The following is a 16,448-nucleotide window of genomic DNA, read 5'->3' as shown; positions in this document are numbered from 1 at the left end:
ACAAAAACTAACCTTATCGAAGATCTCTCTGACATTTGCTTCTGACTCTCCAAACCACATGGTCAACATTTCTGGTCCCTTTACTGAGATAAAGTTGGCCTGGCACTCATTGGCAATGGCCTTTGCCAGCAGAGTTTTACCACAACCAGGTGGCCCATAAAACAGAACACCCTTGGATGGGGTCATGCCAAACTTCATGAACTTCTCTGGATGCTCCACTGGATACTGTGAAATTATTTGGTAAAAATGTACCATTCAAAACATCAAAAGCAAATATTGTAAAAATATTTTATTAAAATCAATTCAGTCACTGATTAATTTATCATTGGTAAGATCTGATATGCATAAGATGATGTTCAGTAGACCAGTCAGTTAAATTGCAGAAGTCCATTTTTCAACTGATCAAAAACTGAGTTATGTTAATTGTAGATGATTTTAATGAGATTGAAGAAAAATATACTTCTGAAAAACAGTAAAGATTTTTGTACACCAAATATTTTTAGCACTTACCTGTACAAGTTCCTGGAGTTCTCGTTTGACGTTCTCCAGCCCTCCAACATCCTCCCATGTAACGTTGGGAATCTCCACTGCAGTCTCGCGCAGGGCACTTGGGTTGCTCTTGCTCAGCGCCCAGCGGAAGTCTTCCATGTTAACAGCAAGAGAGTCTAGGACTTCTGCATCAATCTGCTCATCCTCGAGATCTATGAGGTCCATCTTCTCTCGGATTTGCTGTAGGGCGGCCTCCGAGCAGAGAGCTGCCAGATCCGCACCCACATGACCATGGGTCTCAGAGGCAACCTGTGAGAGACAATTTGCACAGCATTTATTATACAGTGAGGGAAAATACCCTACCAGCCTCAAAGTGTCTCCATTACCTGCTTTAAGGATCTGCAGTAACTGTGAGGATAATTTAAATGGATGCGTTTTCAAATGCTTAAGGAGGAAATACATGACCACTCCTTCATCAATGACTTCACCAAAGCTCTTTTGTCATTTGTTTTAAGATTTAGTACCAAACCCATGCCTGGAAAAATCTATGATTTTCAGGCCTGAAGTTCTTATTTATCAATGCCTGAAACATGTTTGTTCATTATTAAATTATTCAGAATTAAAAAGCTTGAGGTCAGGACCACTGTTTCACAATACTGGGGTCGTATTCCAGAAACATCTTAAGTCATTTCTTTAATATTTTCACTTAAGTTCAAAATTACAATGTTTTGTTTTTCTTTACTAAATAAAGACATGTATGTTGTTTTGATGTTCCTCAAATAACACTGAGATAATGCTGTGTTATTTTGATGTAATTTTCGATGCCTCACTATTGCAGTATGAAATGAAACAGAAAAATTCCCAATTAAAGGATAAAAATAAAATTTAACTTAAGATGCTTCTGGAATACCACCCCTGACATGCTATAAGTACTATTAGCAAAGCAGTTTTGACATATAAAGAGGGATATTTATTTGAAAGGAGGAAGAATTATCTCCTCTTGCATATGATTGTTCAGTATTTTGCAAGTCCAGTACAAATTTGAAATAGAATGAATGAGTTTTTAATCATTTTTTTAAATTTACATGCCTTAAGATGGTTTCTATACAGATACCGAGATATTGCAGTTTTAAATCAGTGGATGAGAAAATGCAAATTTTAATAGCCCCGGTCTCTTAGAAAAAACTCAAACTAATTTTCAAACCTACTTACAATTAACCTTGTCTGTAGTATTTTTTATTTAAATAGCTTACATTTTATATCCAACGCAATAAAGAATAGTATACCTGTTCCAGGTCTACATCATCAGCCAGTTTCATGTTCTTTGTATGGATTCTGAGGATTTCAAGACGGCCTGTGGCATCAGGGATGCCTATATCAACTTCTCTGTCAAATCGACCTGATAAAGGAACACATTCATGAATATCTGATTTAAAGTTATATATTATAATGTGTGGCAATAATATGCTGTAAAATATTTATTCCAGATTTAACAACCTGTGTATTCCAGAGCTAAAATACGTTTTAGTTTCATAATAAAACTAGAACTCTTTTTAGAGTGTAAAGACAAAAACTTAGTTTGAATAATAAAGGCAATAACTAGAAAAAAATATGATGCTGTGCAATAGCTCTGGAAAATAACAAGAGCATCGCATAGCGGGTACCAACGCTTGTCTGTGGGTGCAGTTTTTAATAAATGGAAGCTTGTCAGAAGAATATTAGAGGTCACACTGACCTTGACCTTTGACATAATGACCCAAAAATAGGTGTGGAGTGTAGAACTCATCAAGGTGCAGCTACATATGAAGTTTGAATGTCGTAGGTGGAAGCATTTTGATTTTAGAGCAAATGTTACGGCGGACGACAAGCTGGCTATGACAATACCCCGGGTTTTCTCCGAAAACAGCCAAGCTAAAAATGGGCTTAGGACAAAAATTAACATCTATATGATGTACACTTCAACACCGTTATTTCGAACACTGATAATCCGAAGTCACCATTATTTCAAAGTATTTTTCGGGTCCCGATTTTGAATTTTGTTAAATGTAAAATTTCATTGTTAATCCGAACTTGGTTAAACCGAAGAAATCGTTAATTCGAAGTGATTCTGTCGGTCCCAACACTATAATTCGCACCTAATTATTTATCATCAATTCGAAGTCAAAACTGCAAAAAACTGAGCGTAATTTCACACCTTTGTCGTGGCGCGTCAAAAGCCTATAATTACACCGTTGTCGTCTGCGCCTAGCCAGTGTTCAGAGAGACATCGCGTATTATTTATAAAAAAAGGTTAATTCATTTCCGAAAATGTATTCATATGTATGTATGTCTGATAATTTGTGTTATTCTTTTTATTTTATATGTACTGTAATTAGAGAAAAAAAAAAAACAAGAAAAAGAATCGTTTTATTCCCCCGTTTGTTACGAGTAGAAATCTATTGCTATCTGACTAGTTTACGTTTTTAAGTAAGCATGTTACTGAACCATGCGAATTCCACGTTTTATTTTTAAGGAATCAAAGAAGTCTTCTGTCAAATGTTTATTTCGATTTATTGTTAATCCGAAGTTTTTTTAACGGTCCCGACGACTTCGAAATAACGGTGTTGAAGTGTATATTTAAAGCTTCATCGCATAGTCTTCATTGCATAGTCAATTAAAAAACATGATACAATGTTATGTTGTTTTTCTGGATTTTAAATCCTGCAAAAATCATTTCACAAATGTTCAATATACCAAATCGTCGAAGAGCAGCATCAATACTGTTGGGTCTGTTTGTGGCAGCCATAACAATAACATGTGCACGCTGCTTCAAACCATCCATCAATGTGAGCAACTGAGATACGATTCTTCTCTCCACCTCACCATGTGTCTAGAATTACATAAAACAACAAGAGATGTGTTTGTCAGAAACACAATGACCCTACTGCGCCACTTTGAAGCCATTTATTTGACCTTTGATCTTGAAGGATGACCTTGACCTTTCTCAACTCAAAAAGTGCTATCTTCAATATTGCAAAAGTTATGGGCAATACTAGTTTTCGGACGGACGGACAGACTGACAGACTGTTTAACAGCTATATGCCACCCTACCGAGGGCATAACAACATATTTGTTTTTGCAAGTAAATTACAAGAATATTATTTAACAAGAGGGCCATGATGGCTCTGAATCGCTCACCTGACTAACCAAATACAATCCCAACCCAGATTTCATCAAGATAAACATGCTGACCAAATTTCATAAAGATTGGATGAAAACTGTGACCTCTATACAAGGTTTTTCTATTATTTGACCTAGTGACCTAGTTTTTGACCCCAGGTGACCCAAATACTATCCCAACCCAGATTTCATCAAGATAAACATTCTGATCAAATTTAATAAAGATTGGATGAAAGCTGCGACCTCTATTGTCTATACAAGGTTTTTCTATTATTTGACCTAGTGACCTAGTTTTTGACCCCAGATGACCCAAATACAATCCCAACCCAGATTTCATCAAGTTAAACATTCTGACCAAATTTCATAAAGATTGGATGACAACTGTGACCTCTACTGTCTACACAAACAAATTGTTGACAGTTTTTCTATTATTTGACCTAGTGACCTAGTTTTTGACCTCAGATGACCCAAATACAATCCCAACCCAGATTTCATCAAGATAAACATTCTGACCACATTTCATAAATATTGGATGAAAACTGTGACCTCTACTGTCTACACAAACAAATTGTTGACGGACGCCGGACATCACACGGTCACATAAGCTCACCATGTCACTTGGTGACAGGTGAGCTAAAAAGGTCAAAAGGAACAAAAGCAAATAATAACTGAACTGATCAAAAGATGACCTTATAAAAATATATTCACTTCAATGTTCCATTTGTATTTTAATCACCTTAAGTTCCAACACAACATTCTATTTTGTACTAACCTTTAAATGACCAACACACATACGTTTGAACATGTAAAAGCAACTCATTCGATTATATTTCCATACCTTCTCTCGCTTTGGAGCAATTGCATCCAGTTCATCAATGAATATGATTGCAGGGGAGTTCTTCTCAGCTTCCTCAAATGCCTTGCGCAGATTGCTTTCAGACTCTCCAGCCAATTTGCTCATGATTTCAGGCCCTGAAAAACATTCAGACATTTAGGTTATTCTAGATTTTTTTGGGCATTTAAAAACTGTTTCTTCTGTATGTATATATTTATTATGATGTGTCAAATATAAATTTAATACCCACTTTTATAGAGCACAACATAGCGCATTAAATTTGTAATTAGAACGCAAGATCACTAAACTTTATTTTTTTAATTAAAAATAATAAACGTACCGAAACATGTTTTAATATTAACCATGTATCTGTGTTAGGGAAGCCAAACACACAAAGCAGACATACAAGTCTCAGCCAATATTAGACTAGAACATCAGTAACATGTACTTACCATTGATCAGGAAGAAGAAAGCTCCTGTTTCATTGGCCACAGCTCTGGCAATCAAGGTTTTACCCGTACCTGGTGGCCCATACAAGAGAATACCTCGTGGAGGCTGTAAGAAACCATAAACACACCTTAATGAGAATTATTTAAATATGATTTTTCTAGGTGAGCAACATAGCAATCACATCTGTATAGGCCGGAGTTCACCAATTATATCTGAAACTTATTGTGGAAACCATCATGCTCCAAGACTGCTATAAATGTACATTCTTAAAGGCCTTCAACCACTTGTATAACAAGAGCACCGCCTTAAGGGTGCAGACCGCTCATCAATTTTTCTTTTTAAAGGTGAAGGGAACTATCTCAATACTTCAATCAAAAAAAATAGATGGGTGGGGTGGTCATTTATTACATTATCTTCAAAAAATAAGAAATAAAAATGCAAAAACAAAATAAAAACAATTTTAATTTTTTTTTTTGTGGGGGGGGGATTCTTGGGTGGGATAGTTGAATGGTCTTTCAAAAACAAATTTTCTTAAGTAAAATTCATTTTAATTATTAAATACTTACCTGTTATCTCTAGCTTACCCCTTTCCAAGGGAGTTATTTCATCCGGAAAATATTCAAGCGCTGGAAATCGTCCACCTCTATAAGAATCCAAATCAGGTTAAACATAGTACAATGCAACCTAACAGGAAATCAAGAACCACAACTCATCTTTCCTTTACGCAAACATAAAAAGGCGATGAGCGGGGTGGGAGGTGGGACTTACCGATAACAGGTAAGTATTTAATAATTAAAATGAATTTTACTTAAGAAAATTTGTTTTAATATCATAAACACGTTACCTGTTATCTCTAGCTGATTTTGCAGCTGCGGCGGGAAGGTTCGCATATTTTTTCCCATCACAGCAAAACCCATATAGAGGGTTTACAGCCAGAGATAGTAGAATCAAGTCCTCTTATAATCTTTGTTAGTACAGTATAGTACTTAATTCTCGGATGGCACCAGTGTACTTACGCCATAGAAGAAACTACAGTTTGAGCCACTACAAGAGGACCCAACTTATACAAATTGTCTTGTTGGCACTCAAGAGAACGAAGATAAAAAGAGGAGAAGGTGGTCGGATTCCTCCAGAAAGCAGCTTGAAGCACTTCAGATAGTGGGGTCTGATTAATATAAGCCCACGAAGCCGAAAGAGCTCTTAATTCATGCGGTCTTATCTTAAACAGGGATAAATCCCTCGATGAAAGAGAAGAATAAGCTTTCCTTATAGTCGAGGCTATCCAACGAGAAATAGAAGCCGCAGACACATCGCCCCCCCCCTTTTAATGGAATGAAAAGTCTCTTGCGAGAACCTCGAATAGACTTTACCTTTTTAAGGTAGAACTTCAAAGCCCTGACCGGGCAAAGGAGTCTATCATCATCTTCATGTCCGCAAGTTCTAGATAGACTTGGAACTTTGAAGGGTTTGGAAGCCATAGAGGGGAGTTGATTTTTAGCAAGGAATCCTGACTGACACAACAATGTAACAGAACCATCAGAAGAGTCAAAACGAAGATGACTATCCTCGATAGAAAGAGCATGAATTTCACTTCTCCGTTTGGCTGAAGCCATAGTAAGAAGGAAAACGGTCTTCCATGTTAGGAATTGTAATGAAGCCTGATCAAGAGGTTCATAGGGAGCCTTAATAAGGGAACCAAGCACACAAGCTAAATCCCATTTAGGAGCAAGTGTACGAGATACAGGACGACTAAGTTCCATAGCTCGAACAAGTTCTGAAATAGCTGGATCAGCACAGACTTGTGAAGACTTAGTGAAAGCCAATGTATGCGAAATCATAGATCTGTATCCTTTGATGGAACTAAGAGAAAGTTTCTTATCATCAAAAAGATAAATGAGAAAATCCGCTATTCGTCTAGCAGAGGGATTGAGGGGATTAATTTTCCCTCGAAAACACCAATTGGAGAAGAGTTTCCAACGAGCATCATAGACTGCTCTGGTGGATTTTCTCCTTGCCGAAGCAACGAGGGTTGAAGCCCTGACAGAAAAACATTTCTTCTGCAAAGATTGCCTGATAACGGCCAGACGTGTAAGTGGAACATTTTTGGGTCCGCATGTAGTCTGCCGCTTTGAGACAGAAGATCTGACCTGTGAGGAAGATTCCTGGGATAATCGTACAGGAGACTGAGAAGATCGTTGAACCAAGATCTTCTGGGCCACCAAGGGGCAATCAGGAGTATCCTGCAAGAGCTCACCCTGATTTTTCCCAATATTTGGGGAATTAGAATAGGTGGGGGATAGGCGTAAGCGTCCAGTTGGTCCCATGCGAACGAAAGCGCGTCGATTGCCCACGCTGCTGGATCGTAAACTGGACTCACATACAGAGGAAGTCTGTGATTGTGTCTGGTTGCAAATAGATCGACCAGGGGATAACCGAACTTGAAAAAGATCTGGTTGGTCACTTCTTGATGAAGTGTCCACTCCGATGGAAGTAACTGGTGTTTGCGAGACAAACCATCCGCCAGGGCGTTGAGGCGACCTGGTATATATTTTGCCAGCAGATGAATGTTGAGTGTTTTGCAAAGAACAAGTAATTTTCTGGTTTCCAGATACAGGGATTGAGAATGTGTTCCCCCCTGTGCCTGGATGTAAGCCACCACAGATGTGTTGTCTGTTGACACCATCACACAAGAGTCTCGAAGATGTGATTGGAAATGAGATACAGCTAGAAATACTGCTCGCATTTCTAGATTGTTGATGTGAAGGTGAGATTCCTGATGAGACCACAACCCTGAAATTATCAGACTGAGAGGTTCCAGGTGAGCACCCCACCCTTCCTTGCTCGCATCCGTTATTAGATATAATGACGGTTGCGGGGGAAGAAGGGGTACTCCTGCCAACAGAGTCTCCTCGTCTAGCCACCACTGAAGATGAGACCTTAAGGAGGGAAGGATTGGAATCTGTGTTAATAGATTGCCTGGAGACCATTTCCAACAAGCTGAGAGATAGTGCTGAAGAGGACGTAGGAAGAGACGTCCCAACTGCACAAAGTCTGCTACTGAGCTCAGGATACCGTTGAGAGAGAGGAATTCTTGAGCTGTTATATGAGATTGGGACAAAACCCAGTTGACCTTCATCAGAAGGTCTGATATACGTTGAATAGACACTCTGACCCGATTGATGTGGGTCAAGAAATTCATTCCCACAAACGTAAAGTCCTGTGAAGGAATGAGGTCTGATTTGTCTGCATTGAGAAGGAGCCCTAACGAGAGGAGCTCCTTCCAAGAGAATTCTAGGTTGTACAGAAGCAATTGACGATCGAGCTGGTGTAAGAGCCAGTCGTCGAAATACTGAAGAAGAATAATCCCGTGAACTCTGAGGTGTGATCCGACTGCCGACATTAGTTTGGTAAAAACTCGTGGGGCTGTCGCCAACCCGAAAGGCATAGACCGGAACTGGTAGACTTGGCCTTGAAAGGCGAATCGCAAGTACTTTCGGTAGTTGGGATTTATAGGAACATGGAAGTAAGCATCTTCCAGATCCAAAGACACCCCCCAGTGCAGGGGTTTGATGGATTCCCGTATGAAAGAAGGAGTCTCCATTTTGAAAGTTGGTTTGAGGAGATACATGTTGAACACTTTTAAATCTATTACTGGTCTCCAGGAACCATTTTCCTTTTGAACAAGAAAAAGACGACTGTAAAATCCTGGAGAATAAGGATCTTGAACCCTTTCTACCGCCTGTTTTTCCAAGAGCCCGAGAATGGACTCTGGAATATGTGGATGCCGAGATACCAGCTCTATAGGGACGCGAGAAAGTGGAGGCCTTTTTTCGAATTGAAAAGTCAGGCCTTTTGTCACAAGAGAATGAACCCATGCGTCTGAAGTAATTTGAAGCCATCGATTTGAGAAGTGGAAAAGTCTGGCCCCGACTGGTATTTCCGGCATCGGAGGTTGTGGCGGTAGAAAGGGAAGGGACCTAGGGCTGATAAGCAGGAGGTGCGCCCCTGCCGGTAGAAGGTTTGAAATTCCTCTGTCCCGGCTTGGGTTTGCCCTTTTTTCCAGAATCTTTATTAGAAGACTTGTGTGACAAAGAAGGTCTGTTATAGGAAGACTGCCTATTAGGACCTGACCGTGGATTAAAAGAAGGCTTTTTAGAGAAAAGGTTATTTCTCTTAGCCGTCTTGAATGCTGGAACTGCTGGTGGCCTAGAAGCAGGATGCTTAAAGACCCCTTGGCGTTGTCCAGAGTTGTTTCTAGCTAAAGAAGCATGAAGTTGGTCATCCTTGTCAGCTGTGATTGCTTCTTGTATCCTTCCACCAAAAAGAAACCCTGATGTGAGAGGAGCTGTTCTGAGCGAGTTAATACCAGGTTCCAACAGAAAATCTTTAGGTAAAGAAGTAAGGATAAGATCTCTACGAATCCTTAGCATCTCGGACATTGAAGAAGCAGAAGTGTGAGATAAGGCCAGTGTGGTCCGTGAGAGATAAATTAACAAATCACGGAGTTCCTCCGGAACAGATTCCGACCAATCACACACCATTTGTAAAATTGTCGCTAGCATGAAGTCAATTTGGTTAGTCAAACCTAATGATCTACGTTCCCTCATTTCCCAAGTTTCCAACATTGAAAACGGAACAGAAACTGAATTGGAACCACTTGGCATTACAAGAGATAGCTTGCTTATGTCCGGATCTGGAACCGGAAGTTTTGAAAAATCCAACCCAGATGTTGCATGTGGTACAGGAGGTTTGTAACTTTTACTACCTTCCTGGTGTTTTGGATCAGCTAGTTCCTTAGGAATTTTCCATGTTTCTCCTCGTTTTGGAATAGTCTTATTAGCTGATTCCAATGATTGAAGAACAGATAGAACAGTAGAACCAATGGGAAGTCGTGGGTCAGGACGAGCCGTCGACTTAATAACCCTGTTGGGATCAAATGTACGAAAAAGTTGTTCTGTCACAGAAATCGTCGCATTTGAAGACAGTTCAGCAGGTCTTGGACAGTAATCTTCACCAAGAGTATGAAACATCAGTTCATAGATCTGACCAATCGGAGCTAAATATTGATCCGTCTCAACATTAGATTCTGCATCTGAATCAGCCTCACTCTCTACAACACCAGCGGTTTGTATAGAATCAGCAGGAACAGAAGTGAGAATATCTTGTACCGGATTGTAATTGTCTGGTAACAGCGAATGATCATCCCCGACGTCAGTAAACTGATAATGTAAACCGGAAGAAGGTAAATTATCAGCATTGACCGGTACAAAATGTCCCGCTGAATTCTGTATCCATAGTGTATCAGGATTCGACAGGGTAGCTGTAGGGAGTACACGACTAGATACTGTAGATGATACTCGTGGTGTTGACACTGACGCCGTAGTAGTGAGATGAGCTCCTGAAGATGCAATACGTGTGGCAGTCAACGTTGGAACCGACACATTTGGCATGGAAACATGCGATTCCATAACGGAACACGATGGTGAACGACTATACGTATGGTAAGTCCGATGCTGTCTACGTGAACGTTGCCGACGTCCTCGTTTCCTGCAATGTCGAGATCTGGATCGGCTGCGCTGTCGAGATGTGGATCGGCTGCGATGTGATCGAGATTTTTTGGAATACCGTCTCCGTGAGTGACGACGTGATCGCTTATGAGCGCCGCGACGATGATAACTGCTCGACGAAGAGGAGCGTGTCCGATGTCCACTCCTTGATGAAGACGATGTATTCGACGACGAATCGGATGTAGAAGAATACGCCGATGATGAAGACCGAGTTCTTCTTGACCGGCGATTGGTGTTATCGGTGGCAGGCCCAACTGATGACTGTTGACCGGTGACCGGACCGGTGATCAATGACCGGACCGGACCGGTGACCGGACCGGACCGGTGACCGGACCGGACCGGTGACATGACCGGTGACCGGACCGGACCGGTGACATGACCGGTGACCGGACCGGACCGGACCGGTGACCGGCCGGTCATATTATGACCGGTTACGTCACCGGACAAAGACCGTAGAATGGCGGCTGCCATGTGGTCTGACATTGATCCAGTCGTTCCATGATCAATGTCGCCGGTATGCATGGTGTGAGTCATAAGATCTGATGACGATCGACTGACAACAACACCATCTTGCCCGGTACCCGGTGACTGACAAAACCGCTGGTCATCCTTGACCAGTGGAGTCACCGGGTAATCAACGTCGGATGGAGGTTCGTTGCGTTTGCGGCTGATCGACGTCCTCCGGCGACCTGCTTTTGTCCATACGTCATAAGCCCACAAATCGCAAACCGCACATTTGTTATTAAATGTGCACCCGGTACATGCCAAGCAAGTATCGTGGGAATCCCACCTTGCTTTGATATGACCACAAGAACCTCTATCCTGTAAGTTCATTCTGAAATAAAAGAAACAGAAAGAACCTACAAAAAAACAAATTAATGATTATAAATTCAAATAAAAAGTTAAACCACAAAATGTAAACACAAAGAACGCTGTCCAATTGACCTCAATTACTTATTGGGGAATAGGCACGAATTCCTCGTGGTTCACGTGCTCATGACGTCATGTACATGAGTGACGATGCAAACAAAGAAACCCAGCACAAGCAGAAATATGACAATTACTGCAACAAAAAGTATAGAAATATAAACCGAATGATACAAATAAAAGATAAATAAACTTTATCCTTTTAAACCAAAAACACAGTGAAAAGAACACATAAGTCCTGAGCCTAAAATAGGCGTGCACATGGTTTTATCCGGAAAGGAAAGATGAGTTGTGGTTCTTGATTTCCTGTTAGGTTGCATTGTACTATGTTTAACCTGATTTGGATTCTTATAGAGGTGGACGATTTCCAGCGCTTGAATATTTTCCGGATGAAATAACTCCCTTGGAAAGGGGTAAGCTAGAGATAACAGGTAACGTATTTATGATATTAAAATAAAATACCGTAATAAAAATAAATATTTTTGTTTTTTAACCATGTTTCATGGGGTATTGGGTGGGGTCCGGGGGGGGGGGGGTATAGTGTGAGGGTGTGGTCATTTATAAGATGATCTTTCAAAATAAACAAGAGCACCGGTTAAGTTTTGTGTTTAGGTCCACTTTACCTCATGATAGCATGAAAGTATTTGAAGTTTGAAAGCAATAGCCTTGATACTTAAGAAGTAAAGTGGATCGAAACACAAAATTTAACCATATATTCAAAGTTACTAAGTCAAAAAAGGGCCATAATTCCATAAAAATGACATCCAGAGTTATGCAACTTGTCCTTTTACTGTACCCTTATGATAGTTTGCGAGTGTTCCAAGTATGAAAGCAATATCTATGATAATTTAGGGGTAAAGTGGACCAAAACACAAAACTTAACCAAATTTTCTAAGTATAAAGGGCCCACAATTCCGTCCAAATGCCAGTCAGAGTTACATAACTTTGCCTGCACAGTCCCCTTATGATAGTTAATAAGTGTTGCAAGTATGAAAGCAATAGCTCAGAGTTTTCCCTAAGAACCGGCCGCCGGCCAAATTGACCGGTTCAATCGATTTTCTGGCCGGTTCAAATGCTGGTAACAAAAAAAATAATGAGAGGTTTTGCAACTTTGATCGATGTAATTGTTAAAGTTAAGAAAAGACGAAATTAAACAAGCGAAAACATCGATTTAACATCGTTTTGTTTATGTTCTTTATACTTCCGTGTGTACGTTTTACCGAACAAGTATAATTTATAACGGCGCTTCTCATTGGCTGATTATTTTGAGTACGCAAATAACTACAAAACGGCGCTTCTCATTGGCTGATTATTTTGAGTACGCAAATAACTACAAAAATCGTAACCACATGGTTTTCTCAAAATGAAACGAACCCTGAGAGATTTTTTCAGTGTGACAGCGCCTTCAAAACGTCAGAAAGGTTTGTATTGATGAAAATCTCGATGAAAATGCATGAAAGAAATTATTCAAACAATACTTTTAGTTGAATAAAGTTTGCAATGCTGTGTTAGCCAAATACACGTGTTCAAACCCGACCCCTTGATGAGAAATAAATGGCTTTGGCATAACCAGTAGCTTAGTTATTGACTTGTTTCAAAATTCATCGCACACTATGCACAGTATAATTATTTGGCACTCCCCTCACAAATTTTTTAAAAAATTAGAAAAATTCCATAAGTGATACACAAAAAAACAAGTAATTTTCATTTCTAAAATTTCTGTCCAAACCCCCCCAAAATGCACCATTTTGCGTCTAGATTTTCAAAATTTTTCGGGGGGGGGCATGCCCCCGGACCCCACTAGCAGGAGTGCCTTGCTTGGCCGGTTCAAATTTTTATTTGGCCTGTTCAAATAAAAGGAAGGGAAAACCCTGATAGCTTTGATACTGTAGGAATAAAGTGGACCTAAACACAAAAGTTAACCAAATTTTCAATTTTCTAAGTATAAAAAGGGCACATAATTCTGTTAAAATGCCAGTGAGAGTTACATTACTTTGCCTGCACAGTCCCCTTATGATAGTTAGTAAGTGTTGCAAGTATGAAAGCAATAGCTTTGATACTTAAGGAATAAAATGGACCTAAACACAAAAGTTAACCAAATTTTCAATTTTCTAAGTATAAAAAGGGCACATAATTCTGTCAAAATGCCAGTGAGAGTTACATTACTTTGCCTGCACAGTCCCCTTATGATAGTTAGTAAGTGTTGCAAGTATGAAAGCAATAGCTTTAATACTTAAGGAATAAAATGGACCTAAACACAAAACTTAACCAAAATTTTCAATTTTCTAAGTATAAAAAGGGCACATAATTCTGTCAAAATGCACGACAGAGTTATCTAACTTTGCCTGCCCAGTCCTCTCATGATAGTAAGTAAGTGTACCAAGTTTGAATGCAATAGCATTGATACTTTCTGAAAAAAGTAGACCTAAATGCAAAACTTAACCAAAATTTTCAATTTTCTAAGTATAAAAAGGGCACATAATTCAGTCAAAATGCACGCCAGAGTTATCTAACTTTGCCTGCCCAGTCCCCTCATGATAGTAAGTAAGTGTACCAAGTTTGAATGCAATAGCATTGATACTTTCTGAGAAAAGTGGACCTAAACGCAAAACTTAACCGGACGCCGACGCCGACGCCAAGGTGATGACAATAGCTCATATTTTTTTTTCAAAAAATAGATGAGCTAAAAATGAAACAAAAAAATTGTTTTTTTTTTGGGGGGGGGGGGGGGGGGGGGGGGTAAGGGGATTCGGGGAGGGGGGCATGAGGGATGGTTTGGGTGGAGTCTATTGTAGTATGTCATGCATGAGTTGTTTTGTCAAAGTATCAACCAAATCTGATCATAAATAAGGAAGTCATGGCAATTTTTGCACAATTTAATTATTTGACCTTGAGAGTCAAGGTAATTCAAAGGTCATGGTAAAATTCAACTTGCCAGGTACAGTACCCTCATGATAGTATGAAAGAATTTGAAGTTTGAAAGCAATAGCCTTGATACTTTAGAAGTAAAGTGGATGTAAAAACAAAATTTAACCATATATGCAAAGTTACTTAGTCAAAAAAAGGCCATAATTCCGTCAAAATGACAACAAGATTTATGCAACTTGTGCCGTACAGTCCCCTTATGATAGTTTGTGAGTGTTCCAAGTCTGAAAGCAATAGCTATGATACTTTAGGAGTAAAGCAGCCCAAAACACAAAACTTAACAAAAAATTTCAATTTTCTAAGTATAAAGGGGCCATAATTCTGTCAAAATGCCAGTCAGAGTTACATAACTTTGCCTGCACAGTCCCCTTATGATAGTAAGTAAGTGTTGCAAGTACGAAAGCAAAAGCTTTCATACTTTAGGAATAAAGTGGACCTAAACACAAAACTTAACCAAATTTTCAATTTTCTAAGTATAACAAGGGACAAAATTGTCACAAAACCAGGTTTTCATTGTGAAAAAAAAATCTGATAAAGGGAGAAAACTCAAACTGAACTATTGAAATGACCAAAAAAAATTAACCCCCTTTGTAAGTTTTTTTTTTTTAAATCTATTTTTAGTCGTGGCGACCTTGACATTGGAGATATTGACGTGATTCTTTCGTGGGACACACCGTCCCATGATGGTGAACAAATGTGCCAAATGATTTTAAAATCTCACAATGAATGACATAGTTATGGCCAGGACAAGCTCATTTATGGCCATTTTTGACCTTTGAACTCAAAGTGTGACCTTGACCTTGGAGATATCGACGTAATTATTTCGCGCTACACACCGTCCAATGATGGTGAACAAATGTGCCAAATGATTTTAAAATGTGACGATGAACGACATAGTTATGGCTCGGACAAGCTCATTTATGGCCATTTTTGACCTTTGAACTCAAAGTGTGACCTTGACCTTGGAGATATCGACGTAATTATTTGGCGCGACACACCGTCCAATGATGGTGAACAAATGTGCCAAATGATTTTAAAATTTGACAATGAACAACATAGTTATGGCCCGGACAAGCTTATTCCGCCAGCCCGCCAGCCAGCCCGCCAGCCAGCCAGCCCGCCCGCATTCGCCAATCTAATAACCAGTTTTTTCCTTCGGAAAACCTGGTTAAAAAGGGCACATAATTCTGTTAAAATGCATGCCAGAGTTATCTAACTTTGCCTGCCCAGTCCTCTCATGAAAGTAAGTAAGTGTACCAAGTTTGAATGCAATAGCTTTGATGCTTTATGAGAAAAGTGGACCTAAACACAAAACTTAACCAAATTTTCAATTTTCTAAGTTCAAAAAGGGCACATAATTCTGTCAAAATGCACGCCAGAGTTATCTAACTTTGCCTGCCCAGTCCCCTTATGATAGTAAGTAAGTGTACCAAGTTTGAATGCAATAGCTTTGATACTTTATGAGAAAAGTGGACCTAAACACAAAACTTAACCGGACGCCGACGCCAAGGTGATGACTGTAGCTCATAATTTTTTTTCAAAAAAAAGATGAGCTAAAAACCAACAATGTTTATAATAATTTATTACTGCATAAGCAACACTTGTACTTGTACAAAGTGAATGTAAGAACATTTTGTATCCTTTATTCTCACGTCTAATAAGGGGGTAGGTGAATTGGGCACTTTTTGAAACACCATCAACAACACATGATGTAACACAGATGTAGATTTTCTTTTCACGAAAACTATTAACAGCAGAATCTGGGACGACACTTATCACATATGCATTTAACCCTGTTTTTCAAAAGAGGCTTATATATAAATTGCATGGCTGTAACTTGCCTTCACACCAATGGCCTTGAAGAGCTGTGGATGGCGCAGTGGAAGTTCCACCATCTCTTTGATTTGTGCCAACTGTTTCCTGCAGCCTCCAATGTCATCATAGCCTACTTCATTCAGAGCTTCCTCTTCTTCCTATATAAGTTATAACACATGCTTAGGCATATTCTTACTTACATTTTCCAATGAACAAGAGATGTGTTTGTCAGAAACACAATGCCCCCTATTGTGCCGCTTTGAAGCCATATATCTGACCTT

The 16,448-nt window shown here is 39.5% G+C and overlaps 1 protein-coding gene across 2 annotated transcripts in view; it reads right to left on the bottom strand.

Annotated features, from left to right (window-relative positions):
• LOC127862113 (transitional endoplasmic reticulum ATPase) overlaps window positions 1-16,448 on the bottom strand; it is a 41,119-nt gene that overhangs the window by 12,963 nt on the left and 11,708 nt on the right. For both annotated transcript variants that reach the window (XM_052401100.1, XM_052401099.1), the window contains exons 6-12: window positions 16,194-16,325; window positions 4,936-5,038; window positions 4,487-4,620; window positions 3,223-3,358; window positions 1,776-1,888; window positions 511-798; window positions 13-225 (exon numbers count right to left, since the gene is read on the bottom strand). In XM_052401100.1, the coding sequence (XP_052257060.1) occupies window positions 13-225; window positions 511-798; window positions 1,776-1,888; window positions 3,223-3,358; window positions 4,487-4,620; window positions 4,936-5,038; window positions 16,194-16,325 (1,119 nt within the window). The remainder of the gene's footprint in view (window positions 1-12; window positions 226-510; window positions 799-1,775; window positions 1,889-3,222; window positions 3,359-4,486; window positions 4,621-4,935; window positions 5,039-16,193; window positions 16,326-16,448) is intronic.

The sequence above is a fragment of the Dreissena polymorpha genome, chromosome 16, assembly GCF_020536995.1.
Source record: "Dreissena polymorpha isolate Duluth1 chromosome 16, UMN_Dpol_1.0, whole genome shotgun sequence".
Lineage (NCBI taxonomy): Eukaryota > Metazoa > Mollusca > Bivalvia > Myida > Dreissenidae > Dreissena > Dreissena polymorpha.
Note: the sequence above shows the minus strand (reverse complement) of the source record. Positions and strands in the feature narration are given on the sequence as shown.